The following is a 17668-nucleotide window of genomic DNA, read 5'->3' as shown; positions in this document are numbered from 1 at the left end:
GCAGTTGGAAATGGCTCTATAACATCTACTGTATTATACTCATTAAAATCCACAAAAAATAACATGTGCCGAGTCTGACGCCTTGCAAAGTATTTACCAAGAGCTATGACCGGATAGTCAGCGCACATTCAAAATGACACTCATTGTTATTTCTGGCTTTTGGCTACACGGGAGTACCATATATTTCACCTACTTCGAAGATTTCTTTGAGAATATCTATGGAATGAAATTTAGGTAAATATGGAAGTCCCGCTTTGTGCTTGTCGCGAACGACTGGTTGGGAAACACTGGTCTAGCATCATCTTTGGTGGTAACTCAATAATTTTGTTCTTTCGCTGAATTTATACATAACGATATGATTGTTTACAACAATGATACGAACATAAAAATCTATATAATGTGAGATATGTTTAAGGTCAAAGGAGAAACAGCACCTGACCAAATTTCTTCGCTAATTTAGGTCGTCACACAAAAGACAATTAACAAAATTCATGAATATTTCTTCTCAGTCATTTTCTGAGAAAATTCAACAAGAACTATAAGTATTAATCATTTAAAATATACACATAACACATTCTAATCAAATAAAAGCTTTTATTTGATTAACAATTAGTAAAATATGTTAGATGGTAGAGGAAAACACACTTAAAGAACTCAATTGTATATTACCATCCGAATATAATCTGTTCTAGCTATGCAGAAACCAACACTCATATTTTAAAAGAAGTTTCCCGTAGTGTTGCTTCATTTACTATACAAATCAACAAGTATTATATGAAAGCAATTTACTCAATATTCCGAGCTATTAATACTTCATGAGACACAAGAAGTTGATACTGAAATGAACTAATTTTAAATAATATAAACAACAATTCTTATTTTTCTTTCTATTTACTGAGATTCTTATTTAGGTGCTTTAAAAAGATACACTAAAAGTATGGACTTCTCTACATAAATTATAGTTCAAGATGATTAAGATGATTTTAAGTTATCAAATTATAATTATGTTGACTCTAAAGAACAGAAATGTGAAATTAGTATTACATATTCAATACTTTAAAAAATAAGCGACTAGTACGTTTAAAAAAGCAACTCCTTTTTGCTTTTTTTTCAACGATTTTGTTTCCAAACATGTACATTAAAAAATATCCTAACGTAATAAACAATAACTTAAAAGGCAATTAAGAAACTCGCTTTAGTAGTGTGGTATGAAGGTTATATAGATAAGCTGTGTCCAAAACTTAATGAGTATTCTGCAATGCTTTTGAACATGAATGTGATAAAGACTTGTGTCGGAGTAACAAAATAGACTAAAAATGAAACTGACAGAATATTATGAAGAGCCACAGTTAATACTATTTTAAGAAAATATTAGTTCAGTGAAATAATTGCGTGGAAATATTAACAGATGGAAGAGTTGTACTGTGAGATATGTTGCTCAACCATTAATTTGTTCTAACTTTATTCTAATTTAATATTAGCTTACAAGGAGAGGAATACAATGAGTACTATCGATCTAAACTTTGGTAAGATGAAGCCGCACTTCTAATAGTTTAAAATGGTATACGCGTATTTCAGAATTATTTACTGTAATGTTTGGGAAGTTAGTTAAGTCGTCTATATGAAAAACACTGTAAATAACTTGGTTTAAAGCTCTGCGATATGTGATAAAATACAGTTCCAGACTTCATAACAAGGGAAGCTATGCAGAAAATTTCAGAGGAAGTCATATTCGGACTAGCCAATATTATCCAATTCACAGCGTCCGGGATGGTGTACAATATGTTTCTAATATAGCGTGCTACATTCTGGGCAGATTATTTTAGATGTTCTATACCCTTTGGAAAATGCCTTCCTTAGCGCTCCAAATATTTTCAACTGGGTACTATTAGTTAGTCCAAGTGTAATTTTCCCTCAAATTTCCTTCCTCTACGGTTGGTAATGTTTAAGATTATATATATATATATATAGCGTCCAAACTTTTCTTTCCACAATTCGAGGCTCGTCACTCAGAAATGAAGCCAGTTTCTACTTTTCTTTAGATAGTATCTGGGTTATTTTCATGTACAGAATCCCGAATGTTGTAATTAAAACTTTGCAATATCTTGTAGTTTTGGGCAACACTGTAAGTTCATTTTGAGCAAAATAATAATAATAATAAATAGAATAAAATAAAATTAACTTCTTATTTCGTGTCTCACGGTTATCTTCTTTAGGCTAAAAGAGACATGATTAATGAAAAAGAACGATTAGAAACAACTGATGGAATGAGAATGTGGGAGGAAACGAAAAAACTACAACGAACACGGTGTTGTCCGCCACAAACTCAACATGGCCTGACCTCACTCACTCATGAGATACTAAAGCTTTTTAAATCTGTAACATGAAATAGCACCTAGAAAAACTCCCAAACACACACACGGCAGCAATCTACCTAGTAAGAAACTAACTTCCAAGTTGTAAAACGGAGGTAACGTAATTTTAAACCGTTAGAAATAGGCTGTATCTTACCAAAGCCAGATTATATCGATAACACACACTGTGTGGTATCTCGCTGTTGACTGACTTCCATCTCTGGCAATAATAGATACGATTTGCAATAAAATGTCCTCCAAAATTATGTGTATACCCTACATAATAATATATTTAACGTTATTTCCTTTTGGAAAGTCGCCATTTAGGTAAATGTACAAAGCGAAGAGTGTTAACACGAATTACATCAATTCTAAAGCCAGATTAAATTCCCTACAAGGAAATTAATTCTTCAGTTGTTTTACGTGACATATAAAAAGGTTATTACAATATATATACTGATTCAATGTAATTTTGATTAATTTTCTTTCGTATCTGTATTTACTGCTTTAATGCTTTATATTCAAGATAGAGAAACATCATGCCCCAGCCGGGATTTAACCCGGAATCCGGTGACCCTATCGTATCAGGATTTTGAATCCTGCAATACTCGATCACCATGACTGGCAAAATGTCTCTATCGGCGTATCAAGCTATCATGCTAAATCCAAAACTAGCTTCAAGCAACTCTACAAAGTTTCCAAGTAAGTTCAATTAGTTGAAAATATGCTTTTGTTTCTAAACTCAGCTTTACAAACTGAAATTTTGTATATTAATATTATACAAGGAATCGATCTAATGACTCACAAATAACGGAAAAATTTATCACGGAATTACCAGAACATTATACACCTATCACACTATGTATGTCGTCAATGGTAATTTATTTCAAGAATCTGAAAAAAAATATTTTAATAAAGTATATTTTAATTTTTTACTAATGTTGTTAATTCGGTAAAATATTTTCTTCGATTATAAGTTTTTTCTTCGTTATTGAGTATTATTAGTTTCCTTATATTCGTAAACAAATCTGCATATGCACAAAATTATTATGACGACACATTACTTTGTGATATACAATACTTTACATGTGATGCATGTACAAATAGTGATAATAGGCATGTTTTAGCCCCATCTTAATAGTTGAATTTGCCATTTACACTATACAGGGTGTTTTATGGGAAAGGCTAACACTGAAAAATGATACTAAGGGTAATTCTAAGCAAAATAGTTCATATGAACATGGGTTTTATTTTCAACAGTTTGAAAGCTACAGGTGGTGAACACATAGCATATTTGAAAGGTGATTGAATAGCCTTTTCAACGGTATGCAACAGAGGATGTTATAGAGGAAAATTTGGGAAAGTTACGATGATTTAAGAGAATTGAATAGTAACACATTCCCAAATTTCCATCCGTAACTTCCCTTAGCATAAGGTTCACAACCTGTAGTTCTTGAACCGTAGAGAATGGAACCCATGTTCATATGAACTTTTCTGCCAACAATCACCTATCCTATCAATTCACATGATCACTTACAAAATCATCCACACAAAATAAAGTACAGATCAGAGGTTCGGTAGAAGAACTTTAATATCCAGTACGAATGCAGAAAAATAGGCGTGATTTCAGAATATGTGATTTTTGTAGTGTAAAAACACCACATCTATGATTTACTTTAGAGAACTCTCGCTTCCTCATTCTTTAAAATCACTTACTTCTTTCACCATTATAATTTGTACACAATCGAAACACAGCAAAGTGGAGCCAAATTAGTTTTTTTTCCTTTTTTTTTAATTATTATTATGTATCACTATAAATACTCCGAACTTTGCTGGTGGGATTATGTGTAGAGGTCACAAATAGTCGCCAGTCACAACTACTAAGTTAGTGCTAAAACATGCCTATTGTATAAAAATAATTGAGAAAAACACGTTGGCCGAATAATCTGTCGTACATATAGTGCCTCTCAACTCTTCAGTACAGGACAGTGCTAGAGAAGAGAAGAAAAACGACTATTACATTCACACACGATATTATTACAGTTAATGGAACAGGTTTAAGATATACTAATTTTCACATATTATTAGTTCTATTGCTTGTCTGGAGGGGTACTGAACCCAGTATATGTTTTCCATTCTCTACTGTTAAGGTACCAACAAGATGTCAGTATTGTATGTATTACTTCATTTTTGAAACCTCTGCCAACATGTTCGGTTGTAATCATTACCTACAATATCTCGAACAGTTTCGTTCTCGTAATTCGAAAATACCTATGTCACTTTTTCTTCGAAGTTCTATATTACTTTCACAAGCGGAAAAAAAAAGTTAGAACAGACTGACTGACTGACTGACTGACTGACAATCATTTTAAACGCAGAACTAAAATTTATTCATGAATGAACGAAGTAACAACTTTAGTCCTCCCTGTTGGTCTAGTGACTAGCGTGCCCCTTTAGTGCACGTTGTCCAGGGTTCTATTCCTGGTGGGAGAGTACTGAAATTTGAAAATATTTCTTTGGTTTGGATTTCACCTTAAAACTGTAGGTTCACCTTCGTACTGGAAAAAACGCTTAATTACATACAAAGAAAGTAACGAAGTTGGCGTTTCTATCATGTATAGTGAGTTGATTTCACTAAAACCGTTCACCCACTTTCAAGTTCACAACATTTTGAATAAAATAATTTCACTACTATATATGAGATGATGACAACTATCGTAACTGTATTAAACTGCTCGTTATCTATAACAGTTTGAATTGATTTGAGTCTAGAGTCCCTTTCACCAGCGAGGCTATATGAGAAGTAAACCTACAGCTTAATGTGGGATCCAAACCACATTCATTCCGTTGGGTATCGAATCCGGATCTTCTGTGCCAAAGGTGCGCACGCTATCCACATAGCCACGAAGAAGCTCCTTATCTATAACCGAGATATTTTTTTATGTTGGGACAGAAAAGTAGACTTCCTCTTTGCTTTTATAATCCTGATCTTTTTAGAATGTAACATAAAATATCATGTGTGTTTGGCTGAATCTATACTTAATACTTGGAATCAGAAACAAAGAACAGAAATTCTTAAATACATTAATTACTGTATAAATTCATATAAAAGAAACAGAACTAAGCTTTCTGGACATCATAAGCAATCTTATTATTACGTCTCTGCGACGAGCGTTTCGCTCATTTACTGCTACCAACGTCGGGGTTATGGCACGTTACGTTTTTAAAGTGTCATGCAATTAATAAGTATATACGTGTACGAGGCGTAAAGTCACAAAACTTTAGTTCTATTTCTTATATATGGATTCAACAGGAACCTATTATTGCTATTTGATTATCACTCTAAAAACAATCTTTTTAAGTTATACACACCAGTAACTCTATTTTTGCTTCCGCCTCTCTTTCCATTTACTGACTGCGAATTGAACTAACTGCTTCTCTTCATATATACAAGTTACCACAACAATAAGGAAACATATCATTCCTATCAACAAATGACCGATCTTGGACCAAGGGTAGATAAATGTCTGAAAAAAATGAGAACATGAGAATGTAAGGTAGTGCAAAACAGACTTATCTTCACTACAAAAAGAGAAAAATTTAGTATGATTACGTAACATTTCTTAATATGCAATTATTAGCCTGCAGTAAAAAATTGATTCTCATTGTTATATATTAAGATATCCTCCATAAAGCATATACAGAAGGTTGTTCACTTTATATCTGACCATTTTTGATGGGTACTCACCTTCAGCGCCGTCACCGCCGATCATGTTCTAGTGGACCATCACACAGCATCGCCGTTTCCATTGCAGCAAGCTCTGACGCAGGACATGCATGGGAATTCTGTTCCACTCCTCCCTGCAAACTTTTCATAGACCATCCAAGGTGCGCGCGCGGCGATGTTGAAGATCCATTGGACTGACATCTGGGCTTTTCATAGGAATGTCTTGAAACGGAATGACACGAATTCCTAATTCCTCTCCATTTCCTACTAAAAACGTAGTGATGTTCTGGTGATAAGACTCGAAGCTTTGTCTATACGAATCATCACCTGGTTCGCGTCCATTCGATACAATTGTGGGATGTCTCTCCTATAGATAGGTATCAGAATGGATTCTTGGAAGTATTTTGCATTCACCTTCACGTTTTTGTCCACTTTGCGTATCATCAACTTATCCTCATATCCGAATCCCAAAACAACCATATTTCCACGCGGGAAACCTTCCCTCCACTGACGAATAAAGTTGCTGCACCCCTTGCCGTCAATGTCGTGGTATGTGATCGCCCGAATGTGACCACCAGCAATGAGATGAGCATATGATTCATCCATTGTGACAACTTTCTTCCATTTGGAACCCACCAAGTACTTTTCATACAGTTTCCTGCAGTTCATCTTACGTTCGGCAATGTGACGCGGTGCCAGGTGGTGTACACAGGTCTCCCACACACACTTCAACCTGAGGCGCTTGCGAATGTTTTGTTTACAGTTGGCGGTGCAAGGTGGAATTTGTGGCCCATATACATTAAGTCGGGGAATTTTCTTGGTACGCCAATCGACAGATCACCCTTAGCACTACGGTTGTCACTTTGCTTGCAGCCTTTCTCCTGGTGTTTTTCCTAATGAATATTTCACAAGGAGAGAATGTTGTGTGCAAGGAGAGCCTGTTGTGTGTAACGGGCCACAATAGCTTTCGCAGTAGTCACCCCGAGTTATAACTCATTCTCCCGACATTGTTTCACAATGCGTACGTATGAAAACTTACAGTAGCATGGAAAAGGGCCATTACATAACCCTTCCGACACCGGTTGGATTTTCGACTTCATTTGATAATACTCACTAGCAACACTCACGCACCTACAAGGTCATACACAACACTGCTCCAGCTAGCAAACCCATAGTTCCAGCACCGAATCGAAAATGGTCGGATATACAGAAAAACAACCTTCTGTATTTTTGGAAATCTCCTGGCAGGTTCTTTCATTTGGTAATTCACTCAAAATTTATATTCAGCCACTCTCACTTTATGATAAATCTATCAACACATTCACTATTCATCCGCTTTTGTCAAAACATATAGATTGTATGTTGAAGTATAAAAAAAAATTTAAAAAATCACAAATTTACTTGCACATATACAGGATATCTACTAAAATTCCAGAATAAAATTCCGTGACCTTTTCTTTGGCATAAAATTTCGTAACATTCAAAAACTAATAACACTACCTATATTCTTTAGCACTTTTCTTTATATTATTTCTACTTTCAAAGACTGTTCCTTGGAGCGATAAAAAATTGACTTCTCACAGTTGAATCAACTGATTAATGCGTAGGTGGTTTCGGCGATGCGATTTGCCACTGCTCAACGATGCCAGCTGAAGGACAATCTCAAGAGCAAATTTAGGTGCGAATTAGGCCGAATTTTCATGCATTGCTCGCGATTTTAGCGTCTAAAGCTGACCATAGACATTTTTGATGGTGAATTTTGAGGTTTAATAGAACATAATTTTCCAGTCGCTACTTATACCAGTACAGATATATATATATATATATATATATATATATATATATATATATATATATATCGAGACTCCAAAACTAAATTTCTTGACTTTCATGACCGATAGACACCTTGATCTACATATATTAAAGAATTTGAATAAACTCACGCGAGATTTGAGAATAGTAATTAACTCTACCGATGAAAATGAAATATTTAAGTTTTACGTCCCACGGTTATGCCGGTTAGGCTAAAGGAGACGGTGGTGATGAGAGATGAGTGAAATGGTGGAATGAAGAAAGTGGGAGGAAACGGGAGAACCCCGAGAAAATCCACGAGCACGGTGTTTGTCCACCACAAAGTCCACACGGCGCGAGCTGGGATCGAACCAGGGACCCCAAGCACCGGAGGTGAACGCTCTACCACTGAGCCACCGCGCCCCCTAACTCGACCGATGAAAACTACAAAGCAGAAAATCTAGTGTTGCCATGTACAGGTACCGAAGTGTGTGGCAGCCTAAATATGAGAGGAATGACAACATTTACAGAGTCAAAATTTAACTTTGTAAACATATTTACCTAAAGGTTTCACACCATTGCTTTACATAACACTTTACAAGTTAACACAAATTTACAATTGCACCAGAAAATAATATATATATTATCAGAAAAAGGAAGATAAAATATAAAAGGGGCATTAAGTTAAGCATGCAGCGTACCTCTGAAATAGAAGTTATTATTCCTCCTATTAACACAGATGTTAGCAGCAATGGTCCTGGCATGAGACCTCGTAACGGTTTATATGGTGTTCCCTGGTATTGAGAATGTATGAACCGTACACTAAAATTAAAAGAAAAATCAAACAGAATGTTTAGTTCTTATACTCGAAGATCATACATACTGTAGAAGAAAATGATCTAATTATGTATATTAGCCAAACGGTTCACATGCGTGTCTTTGGTGTACATAATTATGGATTCCACTACAAATCAGAGCAGCATCATAATACAGTCGATGAACTATTTGAACTAACAGGCATCGAATTCCAGTCTAGGACAGAAACAACGGCAATAAGATCCGATGTACTGACCGTATATTATTTAACTAAAAATTGTTTGGCTGGTTACAGACTTTTGTGGATCTTTTAACTTGGTATTGTAAATTTGAGTAATTTCTAAATTAAAATAAGAAACAATATTATGCAGCAAGGAAGGCTCAATCCTGCTTTTATAAACGGGCACACTAATCACGTGCGCACGGGCCGCATGAGGCTGGAAGTGCAACGTGGATGCAAGTAAAAAAAGAAATGAAATGAAATCTTTGAGTTTAACGTCCCACGGTTATGCCGGTTAGGCTAAAGGAGACGGTGATGATGAGAGATGAGTGAAATGGTGGAATGAAGAAAGTGGGAGGAAACGGGAGAACCCCGAGAAAACCCACGAGCACGGTGTTTGTCCACCACAAAGTTCACTTGGCGGGGGCTGGGATCGAACCCGGGACCCCAAGCACCAGAGGTGAACGCTCTACCACTGAGCCACTGCGCCCCCTACAAGTAAAAAAGAGTGGGATAAAATTAGAAAATTATCTTAATCTGAAAGTCTTTAAAAAATAACTTACGATCAATACGGAATGTGAGATGTGTCTCTTATTATGAACTGTATTTGTCTCTGTGTCCTTGCATTATGCATACGAAGTACTCTTACCAATACCAAGAGCAAGGAGTCTGGGGTAGGTCTTGGCTCTGTAAATAGAGTGCGAGCACCTTAACTTTGGACAAGTGAAGAATGTATAATCATCGCTCGCTTCTCCTCCCCTTTAATAATCTTCTCACCATCATCTGCTGATTTCATGAAACGGATGTCTGTGATACAAAAAAATATAAAAAAGAAAATCTATATTTTCGCAATCACTACGTTAACAATAGTTTATTTTATCTTATTTTACGGTTGTCGGTTGCCAGTCCGGACTTGATAGGTATATACGATAATAGCAGTTTTCCGGAGGAGGATTAATGGAGAAAACCCAGCTAAACGAAAACTGGCATATTATTGTTGCTGTAACGGCTGAAAAGTCATGACAGGGGCTGTCGGTTACTCACAGAGTATAATTAAGTTTCACATAAACTGACAATAATGAATATCCAAGAATATCTAACGAAGTATATAGAAGATATTTCAGTTTAATGTGAAGGATGATAACGTACGGGTTATAATTATACACAATAGTTTAGCTGGGAATTATATGTTTAGCGGTAATCAATGTAATTTCAATTGTCATGAACGTATAGCTTATCGAGGAGTCGGAAACTGTAGTGTACCGTAAACCAAGATAGTCCGGAAGGTATTAATCTGGTGGAAAATTATATGGAATAAAACAAAATGTCTCCGTTTTGGTGACCAGATTTGTGTTGGCTTCTTGGAATTCAACATCACTTTTTCGTATTTACCAATAGGGATCGTTTCAATTATTGTCACAAGTACTGAAATGTTGCCAAGTGGTAGAAATTTAAGTTTCCAAGTGGATATAATTAGTTCATATTAGTGGCTTTCACTTTATACTCTCTCTCTCTTTTTCTACTGCTATATTTCTAATATTTCGATAAATGAATGGGTATTGTTTATCTGGAACATTTCGGTTGTGTAAAAAATTACTAATTAATTACAATTCCACTATTTGTGGAATTATTAGAAGATTATTTTATGTTTTAGCAACGTTGTTTTGTTAGCATTTATACTTCTCTAATTGAGATTAACGTAATCTTTCGCCGATACTTTTTTATTAGAATCAATCAACCTTCTTTGTGTGTATTCTATCATATGTGTGTCAAGGTTCAAGTATCTACGTACATTCTCGTGCTTTCCTCAAATTACAATTATCTTCTTGCAAGACACATGTCTTGTTCGCCGTTATACATTCTAAATGTGTATTACGAGGAGCAGTCAATGTTTTTGTAATGTTTTGTGGTTTTGGTATTTATGATGCAATCACAATGAATCTTATACAGTACAGTCTTCAGGTTGCCTAATGGTCAGGATGAATTTGACATGTGTGAACAGGTCACAACAGGCAGTGTATGAGTAGTGTAGCTCAATGGAGGAGTGTGTGGTGATCGATTGGTGCAATGTCGCAGTTCGAACAACATCCAAAACATCAAGTTCATGTGCAAATTGGGGGGAAATCTGCTTCAGAGACTTTGATAGCCTTAGAAACAGTTTAGTATTATCGGATGTTTGGTTCTTCCCAAAGTTGAACCTCAACGGTGGGTTAAAAATGGAATCAAAACCAACGCGACCCCGCCTAAAGTTCGGAAGGCGCCAAAACAGGACTTTCGCCGGAGTTTTTAGTAATAGCAGAAATGATGAAGCAAGTGTATGGGTTCCGAAGGTGACTACTTTGAACAAGATTGAGTTACTGTGTGCTTATATTTGGTAATTAAGAGCTACACCAAATCAGGGGCGGATCCAGCGGGGAGGGGCAATCGCCCCTCCACCCAGAAGAGAAAACTTTCTTATTTTATATATATAAATAAAACCCATCCCAAAGTTTGGAGCCCTTAAAAGTAGCAATATGACAACCCACCGCCCTCCTCCCCCTCCCCAGAAGTCGGTCCTGGATCCGCCCTGCACCAAATTCCGGGATTTTTTTCACTGACCCTCGTAAGTTGATACAATACTATTTGCAAATACATATATTTCTATTAAGTCAAAAATAACACTTCTAAATATAATGCTTATGGGATAGCTTGTATTGTATGTACTATGATACCAAAAAATTTCTGTCTATTAGCAGATTCTATATATGGTCAAACTTTGAAGGAGTCTACTAAACTTGCTTTACCGTTAGGAAGCACTCCTTATAAGCATTTTCTAAGAATTGTTGTTGCAGAGAAAATTCTATTGGCGTCTTAGCTCTTCCTCTAAAACATACAATGAGCTTAAATTAACGTCAGATCAGATACTATCTAGCAATAAATCATAGAGGCCTTTCGGCTCCTCTAAAGCTAGCTATGCATCATTTCTCACATAATATTACTTTACGACATCCACTTACTTCGTAAATTCTTAACTATGTAGTATTAATATATCAGCCTAAGTTTGAAGACTTAAGATTTTGTTACCTGTGAATGATTCTGGCCAGCATATTACAACAATTGGCCAAAATAAAACCTACTCCACCGAGTAACTTCGTCAATCCCCATGACACAGCCAGAAACGTCACCGATAGAAGAACCATGATATAATTGTAGCTGAAATAAATGAACATGAACTTTAATAGCAGCTACTACATAGAACTACAATATTATTATTATTAATAATATTATTAATAAATAATAATAATAATAATGGTTATTGCTAGAGGGTAAAAGTGTTATAATAAATGCTAAAAATGAAAATGAAATATTTTAAGTTTAACGTCCCACGATTATGCCAGTTAGGCTAAAGGAGACGGTAATAATGAGAAATGAGTGAAATGGTGGAATGAAGAAAGGGGAGAAAACGGGAGAACCCCGAGAAAACCCACGAGCACGGTGTTTGTCCACCACAAAGTCCACACGGCGCGAGCTGGGATCGGACCAGGGACCCCAAGCACCGGAAGTGAACGCTCTACCACTGAGCCACCGCGCCCCCTTATGATAAATGGAGGAAATGTCCCCTTCTTCTCCCACAATTTTTCTATACGTGCAAATTCAATGACATTTATCGAGTGAAAAAGAATAGGGTTTTTGAAGGGTTCGGGGAAAAATAATGCCATCTTTGTCATCTTATTATCAATGCCTTCAAAACCAGCTCGCAGCAATGAATGGAATTTCATGTTTCTCAAACACTAGATGTGCATATGAATCACATTTGTCATATGATATGGAAATTTATAACAGTTCTTTCCTGAAACTTTCAGAATCTTTACTTCAGAATATCATGCAGTTGCTGTGTTTACAAAATACTATTCTTTATTAATGCATTAACGTTATATTTATCAACAGCAAAAGTATTCGAATATTGTAAGATCAGATACTATCTAGCAAAAGTCACAGAAGCCACTGAGCTCCTCCCAAGCTAAGTATGCATCACATCTTACAATGGCTTATGATCACTTCTAAATTTACAACAAATCTGTTACAGTGTAACCCTGTATATGAAGCTAAAACCCCGTATAATTTTATATTATCTACGTACATCATCGTACGTGGACTCGTAAAAAATAAGCTTCGCTATTTTATCTAGAAAATGTAACTTGTTTGCAATATTTTACAAGTTAGGGCATATTTCACATATTTTTGTTATTTATTATTTCTATATTTTACAAATGTTCTCTTCTAAATATATTGTAACGGAGCACTACAGTCTTTAACTATAGTTGTCCGTATTACTATTATAATATTAATTTTACTATTAAGTAGTTAGTATTTTTACGTGTCATTAGTTATCGGCGCTTTTGGTGGTTTATTCTATGTACCTATAAAGACATGACAATGAGCTATTATTATGAAACAAGTTGATCATTTTGATTATCTGGGTTTATCAATTTTATTTATTTATTTTTATAACGAGAGTGGCGAACTTAGAAACACATTACACTGAATTTATACACGAATCATTTCATTTTAGAAAATATTAGTTCATTTCCTGCTGATTACGATACTCTTACCTGTCCAATTCTTTTCGACTCATTGCTGCAAAAGCGTAACATTCCGTGATTCCATTGACGGCCAAAAGTAGCACACAGAAACAATGAGTGCGAAGTAAAGTAGGTCCTGGTCCAGAGACGAGTGATGGTCCGCCATACAAATATAGCAGCAGATGAGAGTACGAGAAGCCGAACATCAGAATGCTCAATCCTAGTACGGTTATGCCGCGTAACAGGTAATAGAGGACTTGGGAAGCTTCAGCCAATTCTTTCTTGGAAAAAAAAAGATAGAGCAGTTAAGTGTAAATGAGTTCTATTATTAACTTTACATATGGTTTGTAAAAACTTGTTTGGTTTACAAGACTTATTATAAGAATTACTAATTTATATAATGGGATATATATCTGTTAACAGTAAATTAAAAAAGAAAACAAATCTTACACGTTAAAACATCCAAATGCATGAGATATACGAACGGTTTTCGACGCAATCCTCATCTCTTCCTCACCGCATCTAAAGAAAAATTGTTACTACATAAAAGACATATGTGAACTTCTCTGTCTGTCCACCCTAGCAATGCGCTGAGGAAGACGTGTTTGAAGATTTTGAAAATGAAATGAAATGAAATCTTGAAGTTTTACGTTCCACGGTTATGCCGGTTAGGCTAAAGGAGGTGGTGGTGATGAGAGATGAGTGAAAGAGTGGAATGAAGAAAGTGGGAGGAAACTGGAAAACCCTGAGGAAACCCACGCACACGGTGTTTGTCTACCAAAAAGTTCACTTGGCTGGAGCTGGGATCGAACCCGGGGCTAATCTAGACTTGGACTGTGTAGGAAAATGTGACTATTCTTCTCAGCGACCTGGAAATCTATGAATTTGACACTAATATTGGCAATTTTGAGCAAGTTAGTTTTCACGCTACCCTCAATTCCTTATTACAGTGGAGGATAAAACTGAACTTGAACGATGTCAAGTGTGTCACTATTCATCTCAGCGACCCCGAAAACTATGAATTTTAAACTAATATCTGGTATTCTGTGTATTTATCATTTCTTTTTATGCATACATTTAATCTTCGTGCCGTGCCCAAATTCGAAAAAAGGGCTTCATTGGCCTGGTTAAGATCTATCCGTGTACCAATTTGGTGACTGTAGGTCTCTCCTTTCCATGCGAAAAGCCGATGACTGACACACATACTCACTCTCTCTCGCTATATATATATATATATATATAGCGAGAGAGAGAAATGAAATATAAAGGAATGGATCAGTCACTTCATTAAATATTATTACACCTATATTTCCATAACCTTATTTTGGATAGCCTTAAAATATATATTTAAAATATGAAAACGACAAAGCAGTACACCATAAGTTGAAGGGAAAAGAAGCAAATAAGAAGGGAAAAGTTGATTTATCACCTGGTTTTGTTCCTGCATAGTTGCTTCTCTTTTCACCATTTGTGAAAAATAAAAATATCCACTTTCTTCTATGGGACGGAAAATGAAGCGAGCAGCCATCGATCCTAAGTTATTTACTATGTCGTAAACTCCTTGCTCAGCAAAAGTCAACACACTGAAAACAGTCATTACATACCGTTCCCCTTCAGTAAGAATTTGCTTTAGTATTCCTTGTTTGAAAAAACTCCACGTTAAAGCTGCAAGAGGCATAGTGATAGAAGCCTGCAATAAACAAATATACAAATAATAGGGAGAAAAATGCTATAGTTCTGTCAATCAAAAAGGAAAACGTTCATCCAATATTTCTAACCTAGCTTGGTGAGTGAAAACTTGATTAACTCGTTTCAATAAGAAAACAAGCTAACAACTGTGCTTTGCTATCTCTCAAGCTCTTACAGAAATAATTTAACAATTTCAAACTTATTTATAGAAGTAAAACAGAAAGTCCGTAGATCATACATTTGAAGAAACAGCTTTTAAAACCAGTACCAGAGAGACACATAATCAGAAAAATTCCTTGTGTTGCAAAGTCACATACTCATAAAAGTTTTAAAAAGTTAGCCAAAGTTGGGAACATATAACCTCACTAAAAGAAGAAAAACAAACTATACATTCAAAATCCTCTTTGACACATTTTGCAGTATCTCCTTACAGAGTAACATTAACAGAACCATTCTTGGCATTTATCAAGGTTGGTACGTTGGTAGCTTGGTTGATTTCGAGTTTAGTGTTCTGTTCAGCACCGAATCTACATTAAACGTCGGCCTGTGAGACTGCTAGTGATTTTAGAAGTAACAAAATATATTTATGATTCAGAACGTAAAATTAATTTCTTCACAGATAAATTTACAATCACATTCAAAAACAATTACTAAGCTATAAAACAGAAGAAAATATCATGAGCAGTCTGATAACATGAGATCCGTACCAAATGAGTTCCCATCGATAATCGAACCCGGGTCCCCTCCACAGCGCCTTTGGCGCGTACTGGCATTTATCAGGACATCAAGGCAAGATAATGTACTATGTGCAGGTTAATATAATAGTAAGTCAAGAATTATTTGAAATATATATATTTGTATTAAATGCAACACATCATGCGAAAAGCAGAAAATTGTAATTGACAACGAACGTGAGAAAGTGCTACCATATTTTGTTTCTCATGTCTACAACATTATTTTCAAAGAAACTATCTACGTGAATCTATGTTGCTGTTCTACACACAAACCATTCTTACATTATGGGCCTTCTCTACGACCCAACTTTTCTAAATTATAACTTTAGATGCAATATAAAGATATACTGATATTATTATCATTTTTAAGTCTTATTTCATTTGGTTAATCCTATTATCCGACTAATTCTTGTGTTCACAGAATTTTATACAATTTAACGTGATGAATGCTAAAGAAGTCTAAAATACTATCTTAACCCGAATCTTTACATACAAGCATGCCTTTTAGCCCAACAAAGATAATGATAAAGGCACATAAATTATTTCGAAATTGTTAGTGAAATGAAAGTCCGTATGAATCATCTTCCAAGAAAATTCGCATCAGAGAATGAAGGTTGGAGCAGGAAAGTATGGACTATAGTTAAAAACTGTAACATTATGCTCCCGTGAAAAGCGGTAATGAATTCCTGTATTATTAAATTCAGAAAATAAGGTCTCATAATGAATTCTTGTATTATTAAATTCAGAAAATAAGGTCTCATTCAAATCATCACATAAGATCAGATACTATCTAGCACCGTTCACAGAGGAAGTTCATTCTCTCCACTGCCAATTGTCTACATCATATCTTACGTGATATTTTGATGTCACTCTCACTAGTGACTCAAAAAAATAATTAAATTTCTATAAAATTATTTCTTGTTAAAAAAAAAAAAAAAAAACAGCTTATATTTTCTCAGACACTATCAGAAAAACAATTTGAAAGAACACTTATTTTCGTCACTGAGTTCTCCCGCCTACCGGCAGAGATAGTAGCACATTTGAAACAAGAGGAAATGATCGTGAAGTGCTTAAGCGCTGTAAAGCTTACAATCCAAACAAAAATGTATTTTTCTTTCTTTTGTAGGTTATTCCGGTAATCATACTCAAGGCTCAAGAAATTTATCAGTTAAACATAAGTAGATTGTAAGTTTTCTTCATCATACGATGACGACACTCATAGAAGAAATAAGTAATACAATCTGCAACATACCCTGTCATCCAGCTTTCGAGGAAGAAAATCCAATAATGAAGTAAAAGGAAAATCATCATACACAGGACTATCTGGAGTTGCGGGTTGGTCCTTTTTCACCAGTTTTTGTTGTTCTTCTCGTTTGGAAATGTAATTATGAAAATACAAATAATAACACGCACTTGCTACAAACGCTGAAAATACTTGTGCTACTGAGAAAGCAACGACTGCACTTTCAGGACTCCAAACTACCAAGGAAGTGAATATAATTGACCGGACAGTAATATATATTGTATCAATTACAACCTGAAAGAAAGAAAACGGCAATGAACTCTTGTGTTGTTATGTTTAGAAAAATAAGGTATTATTCAAATCATCACATAAGATCAGATACTATCTAGCACCGTTCACAGAGGAAGTCCATCCTCTCCATTGCCTATTGTCTACATCATGTCTTACGTGATACTTTGATATTATCAGTGACTCAAATAATTTAATTTCTATAAAACAATTTCTTACAGAAAAAAAAAAACAAAATTTACAT

The 17668-nt window shown here is 35.3% G+C and overlaps 1 protein-coding gene across 2 annotated transcripts in view; it reads right to left on the bottom strand.

The window, feature by feature from the left end:
• Positions 1-215: 215 nt before the first annotated feature.
• The window catches only part of LOC145673092 (man(5)GlcNAc(2)-PP-dolichol translocation protein RFT1), a 32006-nt gene continuing 14553 nt past the window's right edge, over positions 216-17668 (bottom strand). For both annotated transcript variants that reach the window (XM_081742448.1, XM_081742449.1), the window contains exons 5-11: positions 17146-17430; positions 14900-15160; positions 13501-13751; positions 11972-12100; positions 8574-8694; positions 5727-5881; positions 216-4345 (exon numbers count right to left, since the gene is read on the bottom strand). In XM_081742448.1, the coding sequence (XP_081598574.1) occupies positions 5735-5881; positions 8574-8694; positions 11972-12100; positions 13501-13751; positions 14900-15160; positions 17146-17430 (1194 nt within the window). In that variant the 3' untranslated portion in view covers positions 216-4345; positions 5727-5734. The remainder of the gene's footprint in view (positions 4346-5726; positions 5882-8573; positions 8695-11971; positions 12101-13500; positions 13752-14899; positions 15161-17145; positions 17431-17668) is intronic.

Source organism: Thermobia domestica, chromosome 16 (assembly GCF_964235325.1).
Source record: "Thermobia domestica chromosome 16, izTheDome1.hap1.1, whole genome shotgun sequence".
NCBI lineage: Eukaryota > Metazoa > Arthropoda > Insecta > Zygentoma > Lepismatidae > Thermobia > Thermobia domestica.
This window is presented reverse-complemented; position numbering and strand designations above follow the sequence as displayed.